At 43.6% G+C, this 22,758-nt stretch overlaps 1 protein-coding gene across 3 annotated transcripts in view; it reads right to left on the bottom strand.

Moving 5' to 3' along the window:
* Positions 1–22,758, bottom strand: part of TNFRSF19 (TNF receptor superfamily member 19) — an 89,092-nt gene that overhangs the window by 50,981 nt on the left and 15,353 nt on the right. For all 3 annotated transcript variants that reach the window (XM_060287821.2, XM_030882690.3, XM_030882688.3), the window contains exons 2-4: positions 19,517–19,619; positions 17,037–17,147; positions 3,598–3,776 (exon numbers count right to left, since the gene is read on the bottom strand). In XM_060287821.2, the coding sequence (XP_060143804.1) occupies positions 3,598–3,776; positions 17,037–17,147; positions 19,517–19,585 (359 nt within the window). In that variant the 5' untranslated portion in view covers positions 19,586–19,619. The remainder of the gene's footprint in view (positions 1–3,597; positions 3,777–17,036; positions 17,148–19,516; positions 19,620–22,758) is intronic.

Genomic DNA, 22,758 nt, shown 5'->3' with positions numbered 1-22,758 from the left:
TGACAATTCTGTAGGCTGGTATTATTATTAGATGATATTTTTATAGGTGAGAAGAATCAATGTCAGAGAAATTAAGTAACTGGCCGAAAGCTGTTGACCATATTTGGGAACGAGGGCACTGAATTTCCCTAATTGGTCAAACTGTAGCACAGAGGACAGACTTTCCACACCGGTGTCTGGTGGGGGGCTGGGCCTTTGGGCAGCAGAAAATCCTGATCCGAGTGAGGCCTCAGCCGCAGAGGGCAGGCGTCACACCAGGAATAAACTTGCCCACCTTATGCCTGACCTTGGCATTTTTCTGGAGGCAATACGCAATTTATTTATTTTCTTTCTGCCTCCATTTTCCTGTCTATCAAACGGATGTCAACTATTTTCCACTTTCACAAAAATACAGTCAAGCTGGGTGAGCACTTTGAAAACACCCTGGAAGACCTGGAAGAGTAGAAGTCACTCTGTAATCGTTGCCTGCCTCACACCTTCATGCTTGCTTAGAAAGGATGTAATTTTAAACTAATCATATAACTAAACTACGAAACACCATTCAAATGTCTACTCATTTCTAACCTTCCCACATCTAAGCATCTATTTACAGAATGAGCAAACACCGTGACACTAAAGCACTGGGCTCAGGTGACAGCACGTTTGGTGAAGCACGAGGAAGCACGTGTGGCGGGGACTCCCTCTCACACTCCAGCAGCCCACGCCTGGGTTCCCCCTTGTAAAAACCGAGTCCTGGGTCTCTGGGCACTGCCCAGCTCAGCCTGGCATCCCCCGTGGACCCCTCCTCTCCCTGACCCCCCATCCTCTTCCCCGGCGGAGAGGGCAGAGGAGTCAAGACCCGGTTCCGTCAGAACAGGAGCAGAGAGGTATCGGGTGCCCAGTGTCTGTCCTTCCATCAGATTTGCACAAGCTCAAGACGCTGGGGAATAATACTCACAGCTCTCAGTGTCTTCTGAGATTACAGGCCACTACTTTCTAAAAACGTAACAGATCGCTGAGATATACTTCACATACCACGCAATCTACCCCTTTAAAGTATTCAAGTAAAGGGTCTTTCGTACACTCAGGGAGCTGTGTAAACATCAGCTCAGTCACTTTAGAACATTTTCATTGGGAAGAAAAGAAACTCTGTACCCTTTGGCAATCACTCCCCCTTCTTCTCAACCCTTCCCAACCACCAGCCCTAGACAACCACCAATTTACTTTGTGTTCTTCAGATCTGCCCACTCTGGACGTTTCACACCAATGGACTCCTACAACATGTGTTCTTTTGTGATTGGCTTCTTTCTCTTAGCATAATGTTTTCTAGGTTTCTCCATGTTGTCGTATGTATCAGTAATTCATTCCTTTTTACCACTGAAAAATATTCCCTTGCTAGATACACTCCATTTTGTTTATCCATTCCTCAGCTGATGAACATTTGGGTCATTTCTTCTTTCTGACCCTCATGTATAAGGCTGCTATGGACATCTGAGGACAAGTTTTCGTGTGGACATGTTTTCAGTTCCCTTGGTTACACGCTCAGGAGCAGAAGTGCTGGGTCGCATGGTAACTCTACGTGCAGCTTTCTGAGGAAACGCCGTACTGTTTTCCGAAGTGGCTGCACAATTTTACGTTCCCAGTTTCTCCACATCCTCACCAACACCTGTTACTGCCTGTCTTTGGTTATAACCGCCCTGGTGGGTGTGAAGTATGTGGGTCTTTTTTTTTCTTTTTTTGCGTTTGCTGATGACTAATTGACGTTGTGTATCTTTTCATGAGCTCACTGATCATTTGTGTCTCTTCTTTGGACAAATGTCTATTCAAATCCTTTGCCCGTATTTTAATTGGGTTATTTGTCTTTTTGTTATTGAGTTGTAAGAGTTCTTTATATGTGCTAGATAAGATAGTCCCTTATCACATATATGAGTTACGAATAGTTCCTTTAATTCTGGGGGTTGTTGTTTCAATTTCTTGATGGTATCCTGTGAAGCACAAAAGGCTTTAATTTTGATGAAGTCAAATATAGCTATTTTTTCTTTGGTCACTTGTGCTGCTGGTGTAAGACCCCTACTTCCTGCATCTGTTTGGGTTCTGAGTCTTCGCATAAGGACTTGCTTGACCCATGAGGCTATTCCCTGCCCTGTTTCTGGCCTTCAGCCCCAGAGCTTTATCTGCCCTCTGGCTTCACTAAAAGCCCCAGAGTGGGCACCCAGCATCTGTCAAATCCCTGCTCCCGTGGGCACGAGCCGGCGGGGTGCAGTCAGCGTCCTCCGTCTGCACTGACTTGGAGCGTGGATTCTGGTGGCAGAGTCCAAGCCACACTGCGCACTCCTGTGCCATCTCGCCTGAATAACCTTAATGATAGGCTCACTTTCTTCGTTTTTAAAACACTGTGAACGTCACAGACAATAATTCACGTAAACTGCTTAGCCACTACGTAATACAGTTTGCTGCTCCCATCATGCTGCCGGCCCTGGTTGCTTTACTTCTGCAATAAAGCCTGGGTTCCAGGAAAGCTCCGGGAATCCTCATCTCTCCTCTGGCTCCACTAGATACTAATTAGGTCCTCCTGATGCTCACTTTGTCCCCTCCCCTCCTTACTTCCTGCAGCAATGCCTCGTCCCTAACAGACCACCACACTGGCCCCACCGAGTCCCGGGCTTCATCAGGACTCTGGCTTCCAACTGCCTGTTTTATCTGGCATGTCCGGCCAACCGTTACCTAGAAGCACTTAAAATGTTAAAGTTCCTCCTCCTGGGCTTTGTCTCCCCACCTGGCCCAGGTGTGGTCCCCTTGCTGTCCACGGCCTGGGTTCCTTTTCAACGTGCCCATTTCAGGTCTCCACCGGTACAGCTGCCCACCCCCCACTGCTCGCACTGCCTCTCCCTCTTCTCCGCTCTCCCTCCTCCTGTGGCTGCCTCGGCCTCTCGGCAGTTTCTGAGATAGGCCAGGCCGTGTCCACCCCAGGGTCTGTGTCCAGAGACAGCTCACCTTTCCAGCATCGCCCATCCTGATGACCCACCTTGATCCTGCAACCTGCATCCCCTGCGTCCCCCAGGGGCATGCCCAACGCCCTGAGCTGCTTGCGATTTTCTTTTTTTCCATAGCAATCATATCTTCCACCTTTTTGTATAACTTATCATTTACTGTGTAGGTATTTGTCAAATCTTATTAGGATATAAGCTGCCTGTGGGTGGGGATCTCTGTCTCCCTCCCCAAAGTGATGCCTTACAAAATACGACTGGATGGCAGTATTTGCATTTCTCCGATCATGTTGAGGATGGACATCTTTGTATGGTCACAGGCCACACACGTGCCTCTTTTGTGAACTGTCTAGTTTTTTCTTTCGTCCCTTTGTCCATGTTTTCTGTTTTATCGATCTGCAGGAGCTCTGAGGATTTTCGGGACACGGAGCCTCGGTCACCACGCTTATCCATTGCATTCTAACCACGCCTGTCGCCGTGCAGGGCACACAGGAGGCCCAGAGACTAGAAGAGCCACGAACCTCGGCAAGTGTGCAGGTTAATATCAGCGGGCATCTGCACTTGGAAGGGAACCAGAGAAAAGCCTGTTCAGACTAACTGACTCATTACGCGGGAAGGACGGGCCACATACCCGGGCAGGCAGTCCCCACAGATGGCGTCGCGGGTGGCAGAGCAGTTGGCCTTCTGGAGGCGGCTCAGCAGGGCGCAGTCCAGGCACGGCTTGCACTTCTGAAAGCCCCAGTCCTCCTTGAACCTGTGCGGCCAGCACCTCACACACTGGGCATCCTCCCCGTAGCCAAAGCCACATTCCTGCGGGGATGAACAGGCAAGAGACAGCTATTCAGACCCCGCGAGCGTGAAAAAGGGGGACGAGGAGACAGCGGAGAACTGGGCTGGTGACTACCCAGCGCCCGCCTCTCTGGACACAAAGGCTGCTCTTTCAGCGAGTTCCAATGTGTCTCCCCCTGCTAATAATCTCTCTTACGACCTAAGTATACTTACTCATCCACTTTATTCCAGGAGCAGGAGCATTTGAATAAGAAAGGCTCTCCCCCTCCCCCGCCTCCCCCGCTGCTGCGGCATTACCGCCAGCTGAGGGCAGAATTACGGTACTTTCTTGAACTCAGCTGGTCATCTGAGTGCTCAGAAGCTAGAGTCGGGGAAGTATGTAGACACCTAGTCACTTAACAAGGCAGAAAGTAAGTGCTGTGATAAGTAACAGAACACAAGGACAGCTGCGTACGGAACGTCAGAAGCTTACAATACCCTTAGAGAAACTTGGAATGGTTAGCTGTTTATTACTGTCTGAGAGAGGGAAGATGCTTACACAACGCTTATAAGAACACTACATCCTTGTTTGGATCAAACCCTGTGATACTAAAGGTCTCAAGCATCTCTAGATTTGGCCATCAGAACCCAGAACTGCTTTCCAAGGATGGGCTTCACAGACGGCTCTTTGACCTGCATTCGAGTTCCAGCACTAAGTCAATCACAGCGTGTCATATGATGCCGTTATAAATGCAGTCACAAAAAGAACGCCATAGACCAGTGTTCATGATAGTTTAAAAAATAAGTTACAAAACAGAATGAGAAACAGGATCCCATTTCTTACAACAACATTAATAGTAAGTGCTAACATTTATCGGGGGCTTCCCCTATGCCAGGATCTCATTAATTCCTCCTCCCCCACAATGAGGAAAGCGCTTCCCATGCTCCTATTTCCTGGATGGGAGTATGGGGTTTCCCAGAAGGCATGCACCTTAACCAAAGAGACACTGCTAATGTCAGAACCAGGATCTGAACCTACACGTTTTTTAAATTAATTAATTTATTAATTTATTTATTATATAGCGCTTTACAATTTTCAAAAGTTTCACACACATCATTTCATATAATCCCATAATAATGCTTTTTAAAAAATCCTCTATCCCTATATTGCCCCTCTTCCTCCCTCTCCCCACTGGTAACCACTAGTTTATTCTCTTTTATCTGTGAGTCTGCTTCTTTTTTGTTTTACTCACTAGTTTGTTGTATTTTTTAGATTCCACATATAAGTGATATCATACAGTATTTGTCTTTCTCTGTCTGACTTACTTCACTTAGCACAGTGCCCTCCAAGTTCTTCCATGTTGCCACAAATGGCAAAATTTCTTTCTTGTTTATGGCTGAGTAATATTCCATTGCATATACGTATCACATCTCCTTTATCCATTCATCTGTGGATGGGCACTTAGGTTGCTTCCATACCTTGGCTATTGTAAATAGTGCTGCTATGAACACTGAGTGCACGTATCTTTTCAGATTAGTGTTTTTGTTTTTTTCAGATGTATACCTAGGAGCGGAATTGCTGAGTCATATGGTACGAACCTACATGGTTTAATTCCAGAGCCAGACTTCATACCACTACACTCTGGGACTTTCAGGCACTTTATGTGACATATACACAGGAAGATGTCTGAAAGATTACATATCAAATGTTAACATGGTTATCTGCACTATGTGATGGTTTCTATAGAACGCTGGCCATTAAAAAGAAAATCAGACAGCAGCTCTCGAGCTGCAAACAGAGCCCCACGTGGAGGGCATGCTGGGAGCCCACACACAGCCAGAGGGGCAGCGGGGGGGGGGGGCGGGCAGGGCTCCCAATCACACCTCAGCTTCCTCATTGGGAACCACGGAAGCCAGAACACAGATCCAGCGAGGTCAGAATTCTCGCTTCTCCATAAAATTTATATATTTAACTTCTTCATCCATATTTTTATACAAAGTCAACTAAGCAGTACTTATTGGCTGAAAATTAAATCAAAACCAACACACACACACACACACAAGATACAAATGAACTTATTTACAAAACAGAAATAGACTCACAGACAAATGTATGGTTACCAAAGGGGAAGGGTGGGTGGAGGGAGGGATAAATTAGGAGGTTAGGGTTAACATATACACACTACTATATATAAAATACGTAATCAATAAAGACCTACTGTATAGCACAGGGAACTCTAGTCAATATCTTGTAATAACCTGTAAGGGAAAAGAATCTGAAAGAGTATATATACATACATATATATATATATACACATATATATGTATGTGTATATATATATAAACTGAATCACTTTGCTGTACACCTGAAGCTAACACGACATTGTAAATCAACTATACTTCAATTAAAAAACAAAAACACAAAGAATAGTATTCCCTGTACGCAGTAAGCCACTCAATAAAGGATATTAGCAACGATACTTCAATCCAGACCTCACTAATGAACTCACTCACATTTGGGAGGGGCTATCCCTTCCTTTCCCCCTTCAATTCCTCTGCCAGTCTTTCAAATGTGTGTCTTGAACAAGCACAGCAAAGAGCAGGGGAGAAAAACAAAGCAGAAGGTCAGCACCTTCCTAACCCTGAGGGCTCCAGCTAGACAATGTTCTGAACCAAAGGCACAGACAGAAGCAGGGGGGAAAAGTTTTAAATACTAATTCACAAATTAGAATTTCTTTAAAACTGTTAACAGGGATTATCTTTTTTTTGGGGGGGGTAGTGGAATTATGAGGTGTTTTCAGTTTTTATACTTCTGTAATGATTTGATTTTCGTGCAGGAAGCATCTCTAGTAATCAGGAAGACAATACAGACACACACTGAGAAAGAATTTCTTAGGATGTGTACTTGGTCTTGGCGGGAAGGAGACCACTGCTATTTTGGGGGGCTGTGCACAGCAGTGGGATCTGCACCAGGACAGTGTTAGCTGCTGAGAGAGCCCCAGGCATCCGAAGGCTTTCTTTAGGCACAGAAGGGAGCCTCCCACCCCGAGTCCCAGGATCAAAGCGTGTGCACATGACATCCGGGGCAGGACCTCCTCACTCAGGCTGGGCATATCCCTCAAAGTTCCTGCGGCAGCGATTTCAACATCACGCTTTGATCCAGGCAGCTGGGACTGTAAGGGTCTCATATACAGGTTAACACACAACAGAGAAGGAAAGAAAAAGGGAGGGAGAGGAAGATAGGAAAACAAAGGGAAAGAGGTAGGCGTCTATGAACTGGTAGCAAACGTCAGAAATGTTGCTTTTCAAGCCAGGCTGATACAGGGGGAAAGTGTATATTTTCCTGCATTGGAGCAAAAGACACATCGGCCACTTGCCAGCTAAGTTATCTTGGGAACTCTCTGACCCTCAGACTCTTCATCTGTGAGATGGGATAACAATGCAGGCCCTACAGGGTTACTCTGAGGAATAAAAGGGAAAACATATGAAGCCTCTAAACTCTAAATCAAGCACAGGTGTCCGTAAACAAATGATATCCATGGCCATTACTGTTTTGGATTCTCTACAGCCCAACAGACCGATTTTCTTGATTCCAGTATAATAAAGCTTCACTGGGGAATAAAGGGATCTGCAGACCCCAATTTTTTCTAGGCTACTTCAAACATCACTTTCCATCTAAAACATTTTTATTGAATAAAAATTTTTCTAAATCGAATCCCAAGTACCTCCTTTTTTTAAAAATATTTTTTTTTTTTTTTTTGCGGTACGCGGGCCTCTCACTGTTGTGGCCTCTCCCGTTGCAGAGCACAGGCTCCGGACGCGCAGGCTCAGCGGCCATGGCTCACGGGCCCAGCCGCTCGGCGGCATGTGGGATCCTCCCGGACCAGGGCACGAACCCGCGTCCCCTTCATCGGCAGGCGGACTCTCAACCACTGCGCCACCAGGAAAGCCCCCAAGTACCTCCTTTTGAAAATGGGTACATAAGACAGAATTTAACCTTTCCTGGTTGAATCCACTACTGCGTTGCGCCGTCATACAAAGAACTAGGCAGTCCTGGGCCTGTGGGGCCGTTCTGCTGCTCTAACGCCCCTGCCACGTGGTCAGCGGGCCTCCCTCCCTCCTGCCGAGCCTCGCTGTCTATAGCCACTCACTTCCCCTCTCCAGTCCTGAGAAACTAGAGAAATGACCTGACTAGAAATGAACTTGAAAGAATATACACAGGTGTACTGACAGTTCCATCTCTTTTGAGAAAACATATACTTCAGTGTTGGGAAATCTTTGTGCTTCTGTTTTGATTCCTGGCCGTGTCTAGAGTTTATATTGTACATAAGCACCGCTTTGACCAATGAGTTTTTGCCATGTATCGTTGTGTGTGATTTACATGTCATTAGAGTTTATAGAATGAGGATTTCATTAAACTTTTTTTTTTTTGGTTCACTCTGCACTGGACCAAATCACGTACAGAAAGAAAACAAAGCCAGGCTCCAAGGGCATCACAGCTTTTGCCTTTATTACCTGGATACCGGCTTACTATTTCTGCCTGCAGCTTATATGCTCTGGGGGCAGCTGCAGCAATTCTCTTTGGGGTAGATTCAGGTGAGGGGTTGAGATAAGGCTTTGTACCATCACCATCACAAAAGAGTACCAGAATGTACAGAGCAGGTACCATGAGCCATACTTGTACAGAGATCGATTATTTGGGGGAATTTTATTCAAAATATATTTTCTCTCAGAAACAGACTCACAGACACAGAGAAGAGACTTGTGGTTGCCAAGCAGGACGGGGGGTGGGGGGTGGGGGAGGGGTGGAGTGGGAGTTAGGGATTAGCAGATGCAAACTAGTATGTGTAGGATGGATAAACAACAAGGTCCTACTGTATAGGGAACTACGTTCAATATCTTATGATAAACCATATGGAAAAGAATATGAAAAAGAACATATGTATGTATAGCTGAGTCACTTTGCTGTGCAGCAGAAATTAACACAACATTGTAAATCAACTACACTTCAATAAAATTTTAAAAATATATACTTTCTCTAAAGTATTTGCCATTTAAAAAAAGATTATTAGAAACACAGCCTAATATTATTTTTAAACTTTTAAGAATATCATCACTTTCAGTTCATGAGAGTCTAAGAAGTGTATGAAGTGCTCATTCCACATGTTAAATTAACTAGACACCTTGAATTAACTAGAAATTCAGAGCAGTTATTTCCGAAGAATTACTGTACAGCATCCATGGCAGCAACCACATTTAGAGCCGATTTATCACATTTCTAAAGCACCATAAACGTAGAGACGTCACAATTATTTGAAATCCAGGCTATAAAGTAAAAAGCATATAAATATTAAATTACCCCCCATATAAATGTCTACCTTGATGTTTTTATTTCATTCACTAAAACAAGGTGGTTAAAATGCCTTGAAATCTTCCATATTAAGTTCAATAAACAACTACCAAGAGAAACGGAAGGAGGCGAAACAACGGAGAGAGAGAGACAAAGACAGAGAGAGTGACAGAGACAGAGAGAGAGACGGGGGGGGGGTCACCAGCCCCTGTCCCATGGTAACCTGTCTTTCCATCCTCCGTCCCTAACTTCCCACTCCGCCACTGTGCCAGGTCTGGGGAAACCTCCCAGACACATCCTCCTCGTGTGTGGACAACTATTCTGCATCTCCTTTTCGTTCACCCCGCTCGGCGCACTGTGGGGAGCGCTGGCATCAGCCCCTGAGCGCGGGTTCCTCCGCAGGGATGCAGGTTGGTACCCCACGGGAGCTGCTCTTACTCATCACTGCACCCAGGTGCTGGGGCACAGAGGGTACCCTTCGAGCGCGGCCAACTGAGCTGGCAAGCATCACGTGATCTAATTGGGCATCTCATGAAAATACCAACAGTATTAGATCTTTTAGTTTTTCCCATGTGACCTTGGGGCACAAGGGGGAGAGCTCCCAGGCACAGTGCTTCCTTTGGGGACAGAAGCAGAGGTGTGGACAGGTCCATGGTGACAGGAGGAAGGGGCAGGCTGCCCACACTGGCTCTGCTCAGTCTTTCCTTTGACAGACTCTCTGCTTGACCAAAGTCTGCAGGCGTCTCTGAGCCACTTTTTCGACTGCACCCTGTTCCTAGGTCTGGTCTTGAAGAACCCGGTTGTCCGAGGATCCTGTCCAGTTGGTTTAGCCAGAATCCCCCATCCTCAGTACCTGCTTATTCTCCATATCTGACCTCCCAAGCCACCCACCCTACCCCCCGCCCCAGGTGAGGCCTGGTCCCCTGTCTGCCTGCAGCAGGAATCCTGGCGTCTGTATAGCCAGGATCCCCCTTCCGCCGCCGTTTCCTCCTGGTGAGCGTCCACCCTGCCCCCCGCTCTGCTCCGGGGCTGTAACCCCCATGTGTCCACGTTGGATGTGGAGCTGAATGCGGTTCTGGAGCGAGGTCTCTCTTCTCCTGTTGCAAAAGTTCCTGAATAGAATTTGTTTTTCCTGCTGTAACCTCTGTCCTGTTCTGGTTTTCTTTGACACTTTCCAGGTTGTACTGAGTTCGCCCCCTCACCAGTTAGTAGAAGGATTCTGTGTGTGTGTGTGTGTGTGTGTGTGTGTGTGTGTGTGTGTGTGTGTGTGTGTGTTTGGTGTGGGAGGCTAAGGGAGAGGGAGGAGAAGGGGGAGGGAAGAGTGAGTCAGTCACTGGCCTGGGCTCCAGGATTAGCTACGTGTTTTATTTTTATGGAGGACGGTCTGCCATTAACATCAAGGCTAGAAATGCATTGGGGCTTCAGAACGATACGGCAGTTCTTCATTTTTGAAATTATGACCTGGTGCCTGAAAGCTAGAAGGAAATACCGAGGACTGCCCTGAATCACCGGGAAGGCCTTTTTATTAACAAACTTTGAGGTGGGAAAATACACACATGGATAGAAAAGAATGCACGGCCACAGGGTTCCTACTTACTTCCCCGAATCATAAACTAAGGGACTAACCCTTGGCATCTGACATCGCCCCCTACCCCGCCTTCCCCAAAGCCCACATCCCTGAAGCTGTCAAGGGTTCTCTGCGTGACCACGCTTGAGTCGGCCTCCTGAACCTTCTCCCGGCCCATCTGCGCATGGCCTCGTGAAATCTAGTTCCAGCAAGAGCCCTGCGGGGTCAGTTTAGCCAGGGCCCTCCCCCCCAGGGTCCTCAGCCTCCCACCCCCCAGGTGACATCCGGCCGTCCCACCCTGTGTCCAGCGAGAACCCGTCGGTCGGCTTCGGTCAGAAACTCTCCGCCTCTGGTGTCTCCTGGTAGTAACTCCCACCACGGACTCGACCCCTCCTCCTCGGCTACGAACTCCCACTCATCCAGGCTGTATTCAGAGGTCAGCCCCTTCCCTCCCGCTGTAAAATCCCCATGCCTACTGCAAAGGTTCTGAACGACGCCTGCCCTGCCCACTTCAGCAGGTGCCACTGAGTATCTCTTCTTTCACCGCAGCTACGCCAGTGCGTGATGAAGAGCTAATGCTGGGTAAACAGATGGACGAACAAATATTGTGTGAAGCAGTATTTGCTCAAGTTTATTATTAGTAGCAGTATCAGTATTAGTACAACTACTATTATTTTATCCCAGGGAGCAAAAGCCTGTAAGGGCCACAGCAACATCTCCTAGCTGGTAAGGCCAAGCCTTCCCCCTGGGCGGGCGGAGGTGTGAGCAGCTTCCTGATCTTGGCTCCAAAGCAAGAGAGGGCTGGGCCCAGCTGGGCTCCTTCCAGCCGAGCTGGGGGCAGCCGTGGCTCTGTCACTCTGCCCAATATTTTTAAGCCACATTTGGTGGCTTTCCAGTAGCAAAATGACCGAAAGTAAACAGTGCTCATATCCCCTTCCTTCTTCTCTCCCTCTGCAAATCCAGAACTGAACAAAAAACACCACTGGATCTCACCTACACGCTGGGGGAGCAGGCCCGCCCCCCCGACAGGGGAGATCCTCACAGACCATGAATTATCCAGGAAACACATCCAGGGGCCTCCGGTCAAAAGCACTATTTATTTGTACAGCCAATAAGTATTAACTTGGGTTCTTTGAATTTTGAAAGCTCAAACTGGATGGAGAAGAAGTTATTCATAAAGAAAATCTAGGGCACACAAATGGAAACGACAAATGAGATTCAGGTGCGGCTGGTGTGCAGCAATCAGCTTTTTAATTTCCTTTAAGAAAACAACACCAAAGACATAGCCCCCCAGCTGTTGGTTTGTGAAAACCCAGAGTTGAGTTTTCTAACGAAAAATTACAAGCTAGAGCTTGTTAATACCTGCCAAACACCACTGGGCTTGATTAGGTATAATTAGACACAAAGTGAGTGACACTGTAATTAAATGGCAGAAATGAATCTTTTTTATGCTTGAAAATTACATTAATCTTTGTGTGATTTTCTTCCTAAGGATGTAAACAGTTTTCCAAAGAGGAGATGTCTTTAGAAATAGGGAGCCCCGCGTGCACCCGCGGGGAGGGAAGGGTGCTGTTGTTTACAAGAATTAACTTTTTTCACATTAACTAAAGTCATCCCAATAATTGCTTAGCAAAGCTTACTTTGAAAACCGTTCCAGAGTCTTGAAGTCTGTTTCCAGAGGCTCATGCAAAAACTAGTTTCCTGATTTACTGCCGGGAGGCGATCGTGTTAAAAGCACACTGTTGGCATTAATGCTCGGTGCGGAGGAGGGGCCGTGGGCGGGCAAACTCTAGACGGTGAGAATTCAAGTCTAATGTGGTCACTTCGGGAAAACAAAAATCATCTCCCGCTCACTCTCACGAGCCCCCAGGACGCCACCGAACGCTCACGCACACGGCCGTGGTCAAAACGCCCAGCGTAGCTTGCTTACAGAGCCATGAAAATCATACTCGGTATTTTTTGCCTCGGAAATAGGAAAAAGACATTATTCATTATCTTTATCATAAACTTTCAAAGACTAAAAATTAAACCCTGCAGTGGGGGAGAGAGTAAATAGGGCTCAAGGGGATAAAGTCCTCAACACAGATTCTAAATGGCTCGGTGACCCGTCACGTATTTCCGCAAAGATTCAGGAAAACGGCTTCCTAAGCTGAGTTACTAAAAAAGAGCCGAAATGACAGAGATGGTGCTTGGGGCCCTGTGGGAGGGACCTGGGAACCGAAAGGGCTGCTGAGATGCTACCGCTCTGCGTGGCCCCAGGGCAGCGCTGGTGGGCGGAGCCAGCGGAGTGGGAGGGACAGGTGGGGACCTGGACAAGCGCACTGCCCGGAGGAGGAGGGCGGGGAGAAGGCTGCTGGGAGCAGCTCCTGCATCACACACGCTGGGATATTTGTCTGTGTTTTCAAAGTTGGTCCTAAGCCACTGCTTCTGGAGGGAAGTCGATCATTCTAGAACAACACTGTCCAATATGACAACCATAACCTCACATGGGGAAACTTAAATTTCATTACTTAAAATGAAATAAAATAAGCAACCCAGTTCCTCGGTGACACCAGCCACAGTTCACGTGTTCGATAACTACAGTGGCTCGTAGCACCCGTGTTGAACAGCACAGGTAGAGACCATGTGCATCAGCACAGAAAGTCCTTCCAGGTGCGCTGTGCTCGGGCATTATCAAGGCGGGAGGCAGACGGTGACCCCAAGAGCCCCCCCTCCCCCCGACACTGTCACTTACTTACAGTGATGGTGGACACACCGACTAACCTCTAAACAGGGGTAGTTATATATGCTCCCCACTTAAGACGTATGCTGTAAGAATTCCTTATGTCATACAAAGATCACATAGAACCTGGCTCACTATAATACATGTTGGCCAATGTTAGCTATTTTCATTGCATGGTATGTATCACAGACTCACAATTAAAGACATTTTGAGAGAGAGTCCATATTTTTTAGGTTAAGACACACCCTGCAGATGAACACACGCAACGTATCCAGGGTGAGAGGTGAAAATAAGTACTCGTTTAAAAAGTGGCCAAAGATGAGAAGGGTACTGCTCTCAACAAGCATCAAGGGTCTTATTGAACCTGGAGCTGCTGCGTAGGCTCCTTACGCTCTCACAACTGAAAGGAAGGAAAAAGCGGTCGGGAAGCGCTGACCACACACCACAGGTGAGCAGAGCACATGCTGCCCCTGGAAAGCTCTTCCGGCACCTTCCAACAAGCCCAACTGCATGTCCCAAGGTAGAGACCTAACCGTGGGAGAGTGAGCCATACCTCGTGAAAAGGCAGGACTGAATGCCTTCCAAAGAAAATAATAATTAGGAGCAATAAAACCACAGATGGAAATTTCAACCACACCTGCTTACCCGAAGTATTTGCAAGCTTGAGTTTTAAGGTATAGATATACGTTTGTAATTTGAAGAACCTCATGACCCGGAATTTATTTTGGATAGACATGATAGTAGAAAAATGGACAGAAGTTTTCAATTACGCTTAGTACAGCAGAATAAGTTACATAATAATGTTAGAATAAAGATGATTAAAAACTCTATGTTTGGTGAAAATGCTCTTTTAAAAATTCTTAATATAAAGAAAACTTTAGTTGTGGATATCAATAATTTGATCCAGCTTCCCTACTTTTTCATAACTAATTATAAAATATTTGCTATTTATTGTGCTTTCAAAATTTCAAACACCACTGGTAGCCGAAATGGTACACCTCAGTTAAAAAAGTAAAGACTCCTGTACTCATCTGCTTCATTACAAATTAACAGGTAACCCCCCTAATGATATAGTTAGTATTCCAAGCAACAAGCAAATAGACTATTTATAAATGTAGTTTCTAACAATTTAACAAAAACTTAGTCTCAGTGAAAAGAATAAATTTTGCCTTGATTTGCAAAGCTTGGAAGTGACAATTAACCAGTTGAACATACTTGTTGATTTAAGTGATTTATCTGATTTTAATATACTCAGAACTTACTCTTCTTTCCTTTGAAAGGTGTATGTTCTTGCTAAAAATTTAATAAAGGCAGCCTGGAAGGAAGAAACTGCAAATTCATGAGTGGACAGTTTAGAAACTTCCAGCTCCAAAGTAATTATTTATAAAAAACTCACATCTTTGCCTTGATTAATTAACTAGAAAATAAAAATGTATTTTTACTTCCATAGGTGTATTTGACTCCTTTGCCTTTCTTATGTTTTACATTTTAGACCCTGAGCGAGGCTCACTTGCTAATTTTATTTACTAAGAGCTAAAACCAAGCTAAAAGACTTGGCAAAACATTATTTGCAACACACAATCACACATTCGTTAACTTTTATATTACTAGATTTAACTGTCACCTTTTTTTCCAAAACCTATCCGAGGCTGACAGATTCGTCCACTCCTTGAGCAAAGATTCGCTAAGTGTCTGTTACAAGGAGCTGGGCGGTCTGTTTAGACAGTGAGGGTGAAAGCTGAGGGGTTGCCTGCCTGCAGGGTGGACACCTCAGGACAGGCAGGAACACGCTCTACATTTGTAAGTTTGTGCTTCTGAGTGGGTCCTGAGAATCTAATATTTCAGTGGCGTCGTTACCTTTACTTTTACTCTTTCTCACTCAATGTTTTGTCCTGGTTTTTTTGATGAGGAAAATGATCATAAATATTAATAACTAAAATAAGTACACACAGGCAGGGTTATTCAGATTGTTTCCTTTTGGTTGCTCCAGTAAAGTTGGACAGCTACTGCAATACTCGGGGAAAATTACTACCTAATGAAAAATACTTCTTATGGATATCTGGGAAATTATGAAATACAGAAACTGTTATCAGATAATCTCAGAGGATGGATTTAAAAAAAAATACTGCGAGCTAACAGAACCTCCATCTTCATTCTCTAGATAAAGGATGAAGGTTAGGGAGCAATTCCTTAGAAATGATTCACTCATCTCTTCGAATCTGTGATTCGTTCATATTTTCACAGAGATTTGACAAAAGAACTCTGAGGGGTAGAAACATCACTGCTTTCCTCGCGGGCACAATCGCATTCTTAACTACTTTGTTGACAGATCCTAGATATGCAGCCCTCCTGTTATAAAGGACCTTTTTACATCCAACAGAGCAAAACCTATGTCTGAAAACTCATGTTACTACAATCCACAGGGATTTAAAAAACATCGGCCAGGGGGCTTCAGCAACTAGACGCCGCAGAGTTCAAAATTCAGCCAGTTCCTTCCAAGCGGACGGCACAAGAAGCTGAAAGCCGACATATTAAACACAACACCCAGAGAGGCCATCCACCAGGAATCGCTTGTGGAATGCATAATTCTTTGTTTCCTGCTGTTTGCAGACCATCGATCAAAAATCTATGAATGACAAGACTCAAATTCAGAGAACAGCAGACTGTAGGGGAAAGGACTTCTCTTTGAAAAGTCACTTAAAATAAAAAGACACATCTTTTGTTCCTTTTCTAACAGGAAGACCTTGGTGCATTCTTTAGAACAAAACGATACATCAATTGTCCACAACTGGTAACGTCTTCAAAAGGTCAGAAAATAAAGCAAATGCATGTGCGGCTCTGAACACGCTCACAGCAAAGTGCCCAGGAACACCCAGAACTCTGAATCCACCCAGTTGGAACACAGCTGCTTCACAAGCAGTGGTGAAGATGAATACATTGAAGATGCTCCCGGGAGTAGCATCTACTCAAAGTGGGAAAATTAATAATCATACTGGCACTGTCAAAGGAATGTTCCAAACCCCGGCTTGGAAAAGAACTGCGACCTTGGAGCCTGGTTACTTAAGACACTGCTGGGGCTCTGTTTTTCTTGACTAGTAATTGTAACCTTAATTTTAAGAAAAAGAAGGCCCAGTAAATAGTATTATTACCATTTTCTGTTATCAATGCTTTATTTATAAATCTTTAGTAGAATGCTGATTCTTTTTAATTAGAGCAAATAAACCTTAATGATTCTATTCTTTTTTAAAATTTATTTTATTGAAGTATAGTTGATTTACAATGTTGTGTTAATTTCTGCTGTACAGCAAAGTGATCCCATCATTCGTATACTTTTTCATTACAGTTTATCACAGGTCACTGAATAATTCCCTGTACTATACAGTAGGACCTTGTTGTTTAATGGTTCTATTCTTTCAATAAAATACAATAAACACTAAATTATACACAACAATGACATTTATTGAATTACGGTTATTAGAATCTATTTCTTTTATCTCAGTAAGACACATGAATCGAATGTATTGAAAAGGGAATTGTGTAATATTTGGCTAGAGGGACATGACAAACCAAGAAATCTTCCCTAGTCATTAACTGAAAGAATTTAGCTGAAAAGAACGCATTTTAAAGACAGATCTACAACTTTCCCACACACCCGACAGTTACCTTGGACAACTCCATGCCTGGCCCACACTGCTTGCAGAGAACACAGTTTCCTGACTGATTCCTGAATTCCTGTTGTCCACAGTCTCCTGTTTCACAGATCACTCTACATGCCTGAAATAAATGTTTCACAGCACGTTATCTTAAGGGAAGTTAATTCTATTTCTCACAAAAAAGGAATAGTATCTTCAGTGTTATTCGCATAATCACTGAATGTAAACATTAATTCAGAGTGAGGCCAACTCAGTTTTCACTTCAGGAAGAATAACCACTTTCTGGAAAAGTCAGTGGAACAATTAAATCAACAAGCCTGATTCCTCTCTGTATGCCTTGAATGAGAGCTCTCTTTTTCTGGATTTAACTGCTATCTTCTTCTGACACTTTTCTGAGTACCCAAGGTAAAAACAGGTAGAAACTGCTCTCTTTTCTAAGTAAGAAGATGTATAAAAGAACAGTTATGTAGAGACCGAGGTCCTTTTGCAACCTGAAAAAGTCTGAATTCAAGAATTATATTTTTGCTCTTTAAGAAAACATATTCACCCATAATGAGTTGAATAAATAAGTAAATGGAATACATATACTAGTCCCAAGAGCTCTGCTATTATCCTTTAGACATATCTGATACCCAGCTTTGATGCAGAAGTTTTTCAGCTGAATTCCATTTACTTAGAGTTCATCATTCAAAAAATTCTGACAATCGTGACATCAGTAAAATTCCTGATAATGATGAAAATAACAATGGTCCAACTCTCTGAATGCTTCAGAGTAAAAGTGTCATGTAAACATGAACTTACTTTCCTACTGACTGCCATTTTGCCACTTAATTTGGACCTAACAATATACTTTTTTAAAAAATTAAAGTATAGTTGATTTACAGTGTTATGTTAATTTCTGCTGCCCAGCAAATTGATTCAGTTATACATATATATACATTCTTTTTCATATTCTTTTCCATTATGGTTTATCTCCAGATATTGAATATAGTTCCCTGTGCTATATAGTAGGACCTTGTTGTTTATCCACCCTATATGTAATAGTTTGCATCTGCTGACCCCAAACTCCTAATCCATCCCTCCCCCATGGCAACCACAAGTCTGTTCTCTATGTCCTAACAATAAACTTTGGTTCACAGCATAGGACTTAAATGCAAAGATTATCTGCTTTGCAAAAACAAAGGTTGTAAGTCATTGTCAAGATATAGTCTTTATTTCTTATTTTACCTAAAAATGTAAGTTCATCTTATACACACCACCCTACAAAAGTGTGTATATCTGCTTCTTAACAGACGGTATTTCATTAAAAATGTTGATATTAACAGAATCTCAGACTGGTGACAACATTCAGTTCAAACTCTTACATCAAGCAGGGACTCCCTCAGTAACATTCCTGACTATTGACACAATTTTGTTTCCCTAAAGGAAAACTGAGAACCTCAGGAAGCACTGGGGGAACAGAGGCTGGTGTGTGTCATGTCCACGGCACAAGTGCACAGAAATGGTTTTTGACGGTTATAACAATGGGAGGTTATTCAGTACAAACTGTCTCCACCTTGGAGCAAATATCTATAATGAAGTCAGCCAACCTCCTTAAATAAAATCACAGCCTTAACCTCTAGAGCAGGCAGGAGGGAGAATCCAAGGTGGGGTTCAAGACCAAACCATGATTTGGGGCTAAAGGTCTAGTAATCACCTCCCACCTTTCTTAACCCTCATTAACAACCAATCTTAGAGGAGTTTGGTTGTATTTAAAGGAGAGAGGACACTGCATCGCTTTGAGAAAGAAATGCCTCAGCTTCTCTTGTGGACCATTTCTTCCAATGTTTAACAACCTCAGCTCAAGGAAGGGATGTTTTCCTTACATCTATCTGCATGTCAGACTCCAATCGGACCCCATTTCCTCTTCCTTTGTCTTCCAAGAAGACTTCAGGAACTGTCTTCAGTGTAAATAATTCTTTTTATATTTGTAGATCATGACTGCATCTCCAGATTAAATGTTTCAGTAATTCTTTTGAACACCTACATAGATGTTTTGTGTTAAAGCTTTCAAACATTACAATTCTCCATCTGTCTTTGATGCTTTTTGAAACCAAGAAGGATATAAATAACTATGTAAAACAATAGCATTTAAGAAATGATTCCTAATTTTTCACAACCTGTGAAGTCGTGGGCTCCAAACTAGAATCTAAGGTCTTGTTAGGCTGTGCTGGGAGCAGCATCTGCCTACAAACTCGATGGAGCAACATTATCACGCAGCAACGAGCGATGCTGTGGTTTTATGATTTCATCTAGATTTAAATAAATAATTGCGACCACTGTTACACAAGTCAAGACCCAACAGCAACCTCTGACTTATTAATTATATGCAACAATGATAAAATGAATTTGAAAGAAAATTTTAAGATATGGGGTTAGAAATAGAAAATAGATTGGGTACTAGTTCCATGAATTCTTTCCCCACATTGTGAAAGTAAAGAGCTGACTTACCAAACAGGCTAGTAAAACTACAACCGTGCAAAATGCTTTCTGTTGTTCTAGTAGCACTTTGAAAGCCATTGCTCTCGTTAAATGTATTTCTGGTTGAAGAGCTCTAAAAGATAAGAAGATACAGTTAACATTAATAACATGAGTGACTGCTTTCTGTATTTACTATACAATGTTACCATTTACTATATACACTAGTAAACCATAATATCATTTAGTATGTTAGTAAGACATAACACTATTTATGTTTTAAAAGGAATCACCTTTTAAAAGGATACCATAGACAAGTACGATGTAATTCTTTACAGATTTAGGTTATGAGAATTGAAGCTTTGTCTACCTACACAGTATATACAAAATTCCTGCTGGCTCTGAGTTCCCAGGCTACACATGCCTTTATTTTCTTTCTATCCAAGTCTCTACAGTGTCCAGTCGACTTCACCCAGCAGAGAATCACATTCAAACTGTGACTTATAGAAACCTTCCATTTATACGGGTTTAGTCATACAGGATGATAACAATGATAAAATAACAATTAACACATGCTAAGCACGCCATGCCAGGTACTATTTTTAGCAGAACTCATTTCATCTTCACAACTACTCTAGAAGGTGGATACTGTCATTATCCCCGTTTTAGAGATGGGGAGACTGAGGCTCAGAGAGGCCTGAGTCACTTGCCCAAGGTCACATCGCCAGTGAGAGGCAGAGCTGGATGCAAACCCAGGTGGGTGGCTCCAATGTCCCCGTGTCACATACACCTGAAAACAACCTGCTCCGTTTAATAAAAACTGTGTGCTTGGGTATTGGGCCTTCAGCTCCACTAAGAAGCAGAAATAGCTAACATCTGGCATTTGTGAGCTCTTCCCCAAAACCAGTGCAGTGCAAATCATCTACGAGCAGAAAAATGAGCATTTGTTTAAAACCATCTAAAAATCATTTACAAGTGATGAATTGGAGGCAGTATCCTGACATTTCAAGAAAAGATAAACTAAGCCTCTTTGTCTTTACCAGGAATGATCGAAAATGCAGAAATGAATCTGTTTTGTTTTGTTTTACAGATTCACACAATGTCAAGAGAAGAGATTTATTTGAAAATGTTTAAAAGGTGAAGACTCACCTGGTTGCTCCATTGATCAGACAGAGAAAAAATGGTTCCGTTTCTCTTTAACAGAAACCCAGAGCAGATAACCTGACTAACTGGAAAGAAACCAGAGCAGAGAACCAGAACCAAAGAGCTCAAGAAAAACAGCAACAATAACAAGAAAGGAAGCGGGCTGAGCAGGCTGCTGTCCTAACCATGGACCAAGCAGCCAGCCAGGGGCGTACCCCTCCCCCGCCTGGAGACCAACCCAGGTGGTCATCCCAGCTGCCCCAGCAGCTCCAACCACCAGGGCAATGAAAAATCATTTGTAAGCTTGGCTGAATGAAAGACCCATTTTGAGTGAATTCAAACGGCTTTTTTTTTTTTTTTTTTTGCTTTTCCAGCTTCTTGGTCATAACTTTTTTTCCCCTTGCATATCTCAAAATCATCCAGCAATTACCCAACCATGCAACCTGCTGCTGTGTAGACAAAGGATTGGGGTCAGAAGATAAAATCACATTCCCTGAAAGGTATGCTTTAGGCTATCTCTTTCCCAGCGGGGTCTTCAATTTTTTTTAATGTGTTAATTTTTTTAAAGTAAAAAACATAAAATCTACATGGAAGTAAACTAATATGGAAAAGAGGGTATAAATACCAAAGCATTTAAATAAAACATGAGAAATAAAGAGATCGATAGAGTCTGTCCATAATCGGTCGATAATCGAACATCCAGTTTACACAGAAAACTCTCCTGGGATACGGTGCAGGTTACTGTGTAAGGCACACAAACACTGCCGCCTCTTCTTGGAAAGGCACATCAATCTAGAAGTCATGGCGCTATGCTTCTGACTTTGTAAGATACACCCATTTTGTGTACAAAAATAAATGTGCCAACTTATTATCAATGGTTTAGGTTTATACTGTGGTGATCCAGGTGAATTTTTTACCCTCTTTACCCTAAAAAAATCTTTGTAGTGTAAATATTTCATGGAAAAAATATATGAATAGTGCTCTTGGGGCAAAAAAGGTAAGTAACATGATCCTTTTTGAAAGTTTATAAACTAAAAAAGATGATGAGATAAAAACCACATATACACTACCAAAAAAAAGGAGAAAATTTGAACAAAGTGTACTATGATTTTTGCATCACAAAGATTTTGGGTCTTTTTTAGATGATAGGGTAGAAAAAAATTAATGGAACTAGATCCAATGTGCTGATTTGTCTTATCGTCCCAACACACATGCTAAATTGAGTAGTTTGAATGGGAAATACAAAAGGAGCATTGCTACACCTAAATTTCCAGGGGTCCAGGTGGGTTTGTCCCTGCAGTTTATCTTCTGAACTCCTCGGCCCGGCACCTATGCCCTGTACAATCTCCCCCGCCGGCCTGCCGGTCCCATCACGGGTCACTGCTCTCACTGCCCGCCCAGCTCAGCCGTACCCCAATACCCACAGTTCTTCTGGACACCCGTGATCCTGCCCTCTTGGTCTGGACAGCCTTTCGCTTTTTGGGTCCCTCTGGGAACCAGCTCAACTATCACTCTGCTGAATGCGGTCCACAGCCAAGCAGAGTGAAGAGAGGTGCTCCCTGGGGTTCCACAGCCCTTTCCGCATCCATGGACAAGACCCATCACACTGCAGGTCAGTTTCACTCCCAGACTGAATGTTCCTTTAAAGCATTCAATTTTAGGATCACACCTAGAACTCTCTGTGTTCCCAGGGTCGAGCACAAAGGTGCTCAGTGAACGCTTCCGGAATTAACTAAGTGAATGAAGAAGCACAAAACAATGCAAAATACATTGTGGGAAACACCCGACATTTGCTTGCACGTAACAGATCTAATTCTTCTGTGGTGAACAGGATAAAACAAACATTCTGTTTCGGATTCATATAAAATCTTGTTGCCTTCTCAAGGCATTCAGTGCCTTAGATTAGGACACAGGATTAAATGATATAGTGACATATTTTGAAAAATCCTAATTGGCTTAAAATACGCAAGCAGCGCTTCACGGAAGATTTCTTACACTGGGAGCTGGGGATTGAACTGTGCCACTGAAATACGCCACTTCTGTTTTCTGTGGCTTCTTGTTTAACCTGGCTTTTTACACCAAGAGGCTGGGATGTAATTTAGACTTGGGTGGGTGATCCTGAGAGCCGTCAG

This window comes from Globicephala melas, chromosome 18 (assembly GCF_963455315.2).
Source record: "Globicephala melas chromosome 18, mGloMel1.2, whole genome shotgun sequence".
Classification (NCBI taxonomy): Eukaryota; Metazoa; Chordata; class Mammalia; order Artiodactyla; family Delphinidae; genus Globicephala; species Globicephala melas.
This window is presented reverse-complemented; position numbering and strand designations above follow the sequence as displayed.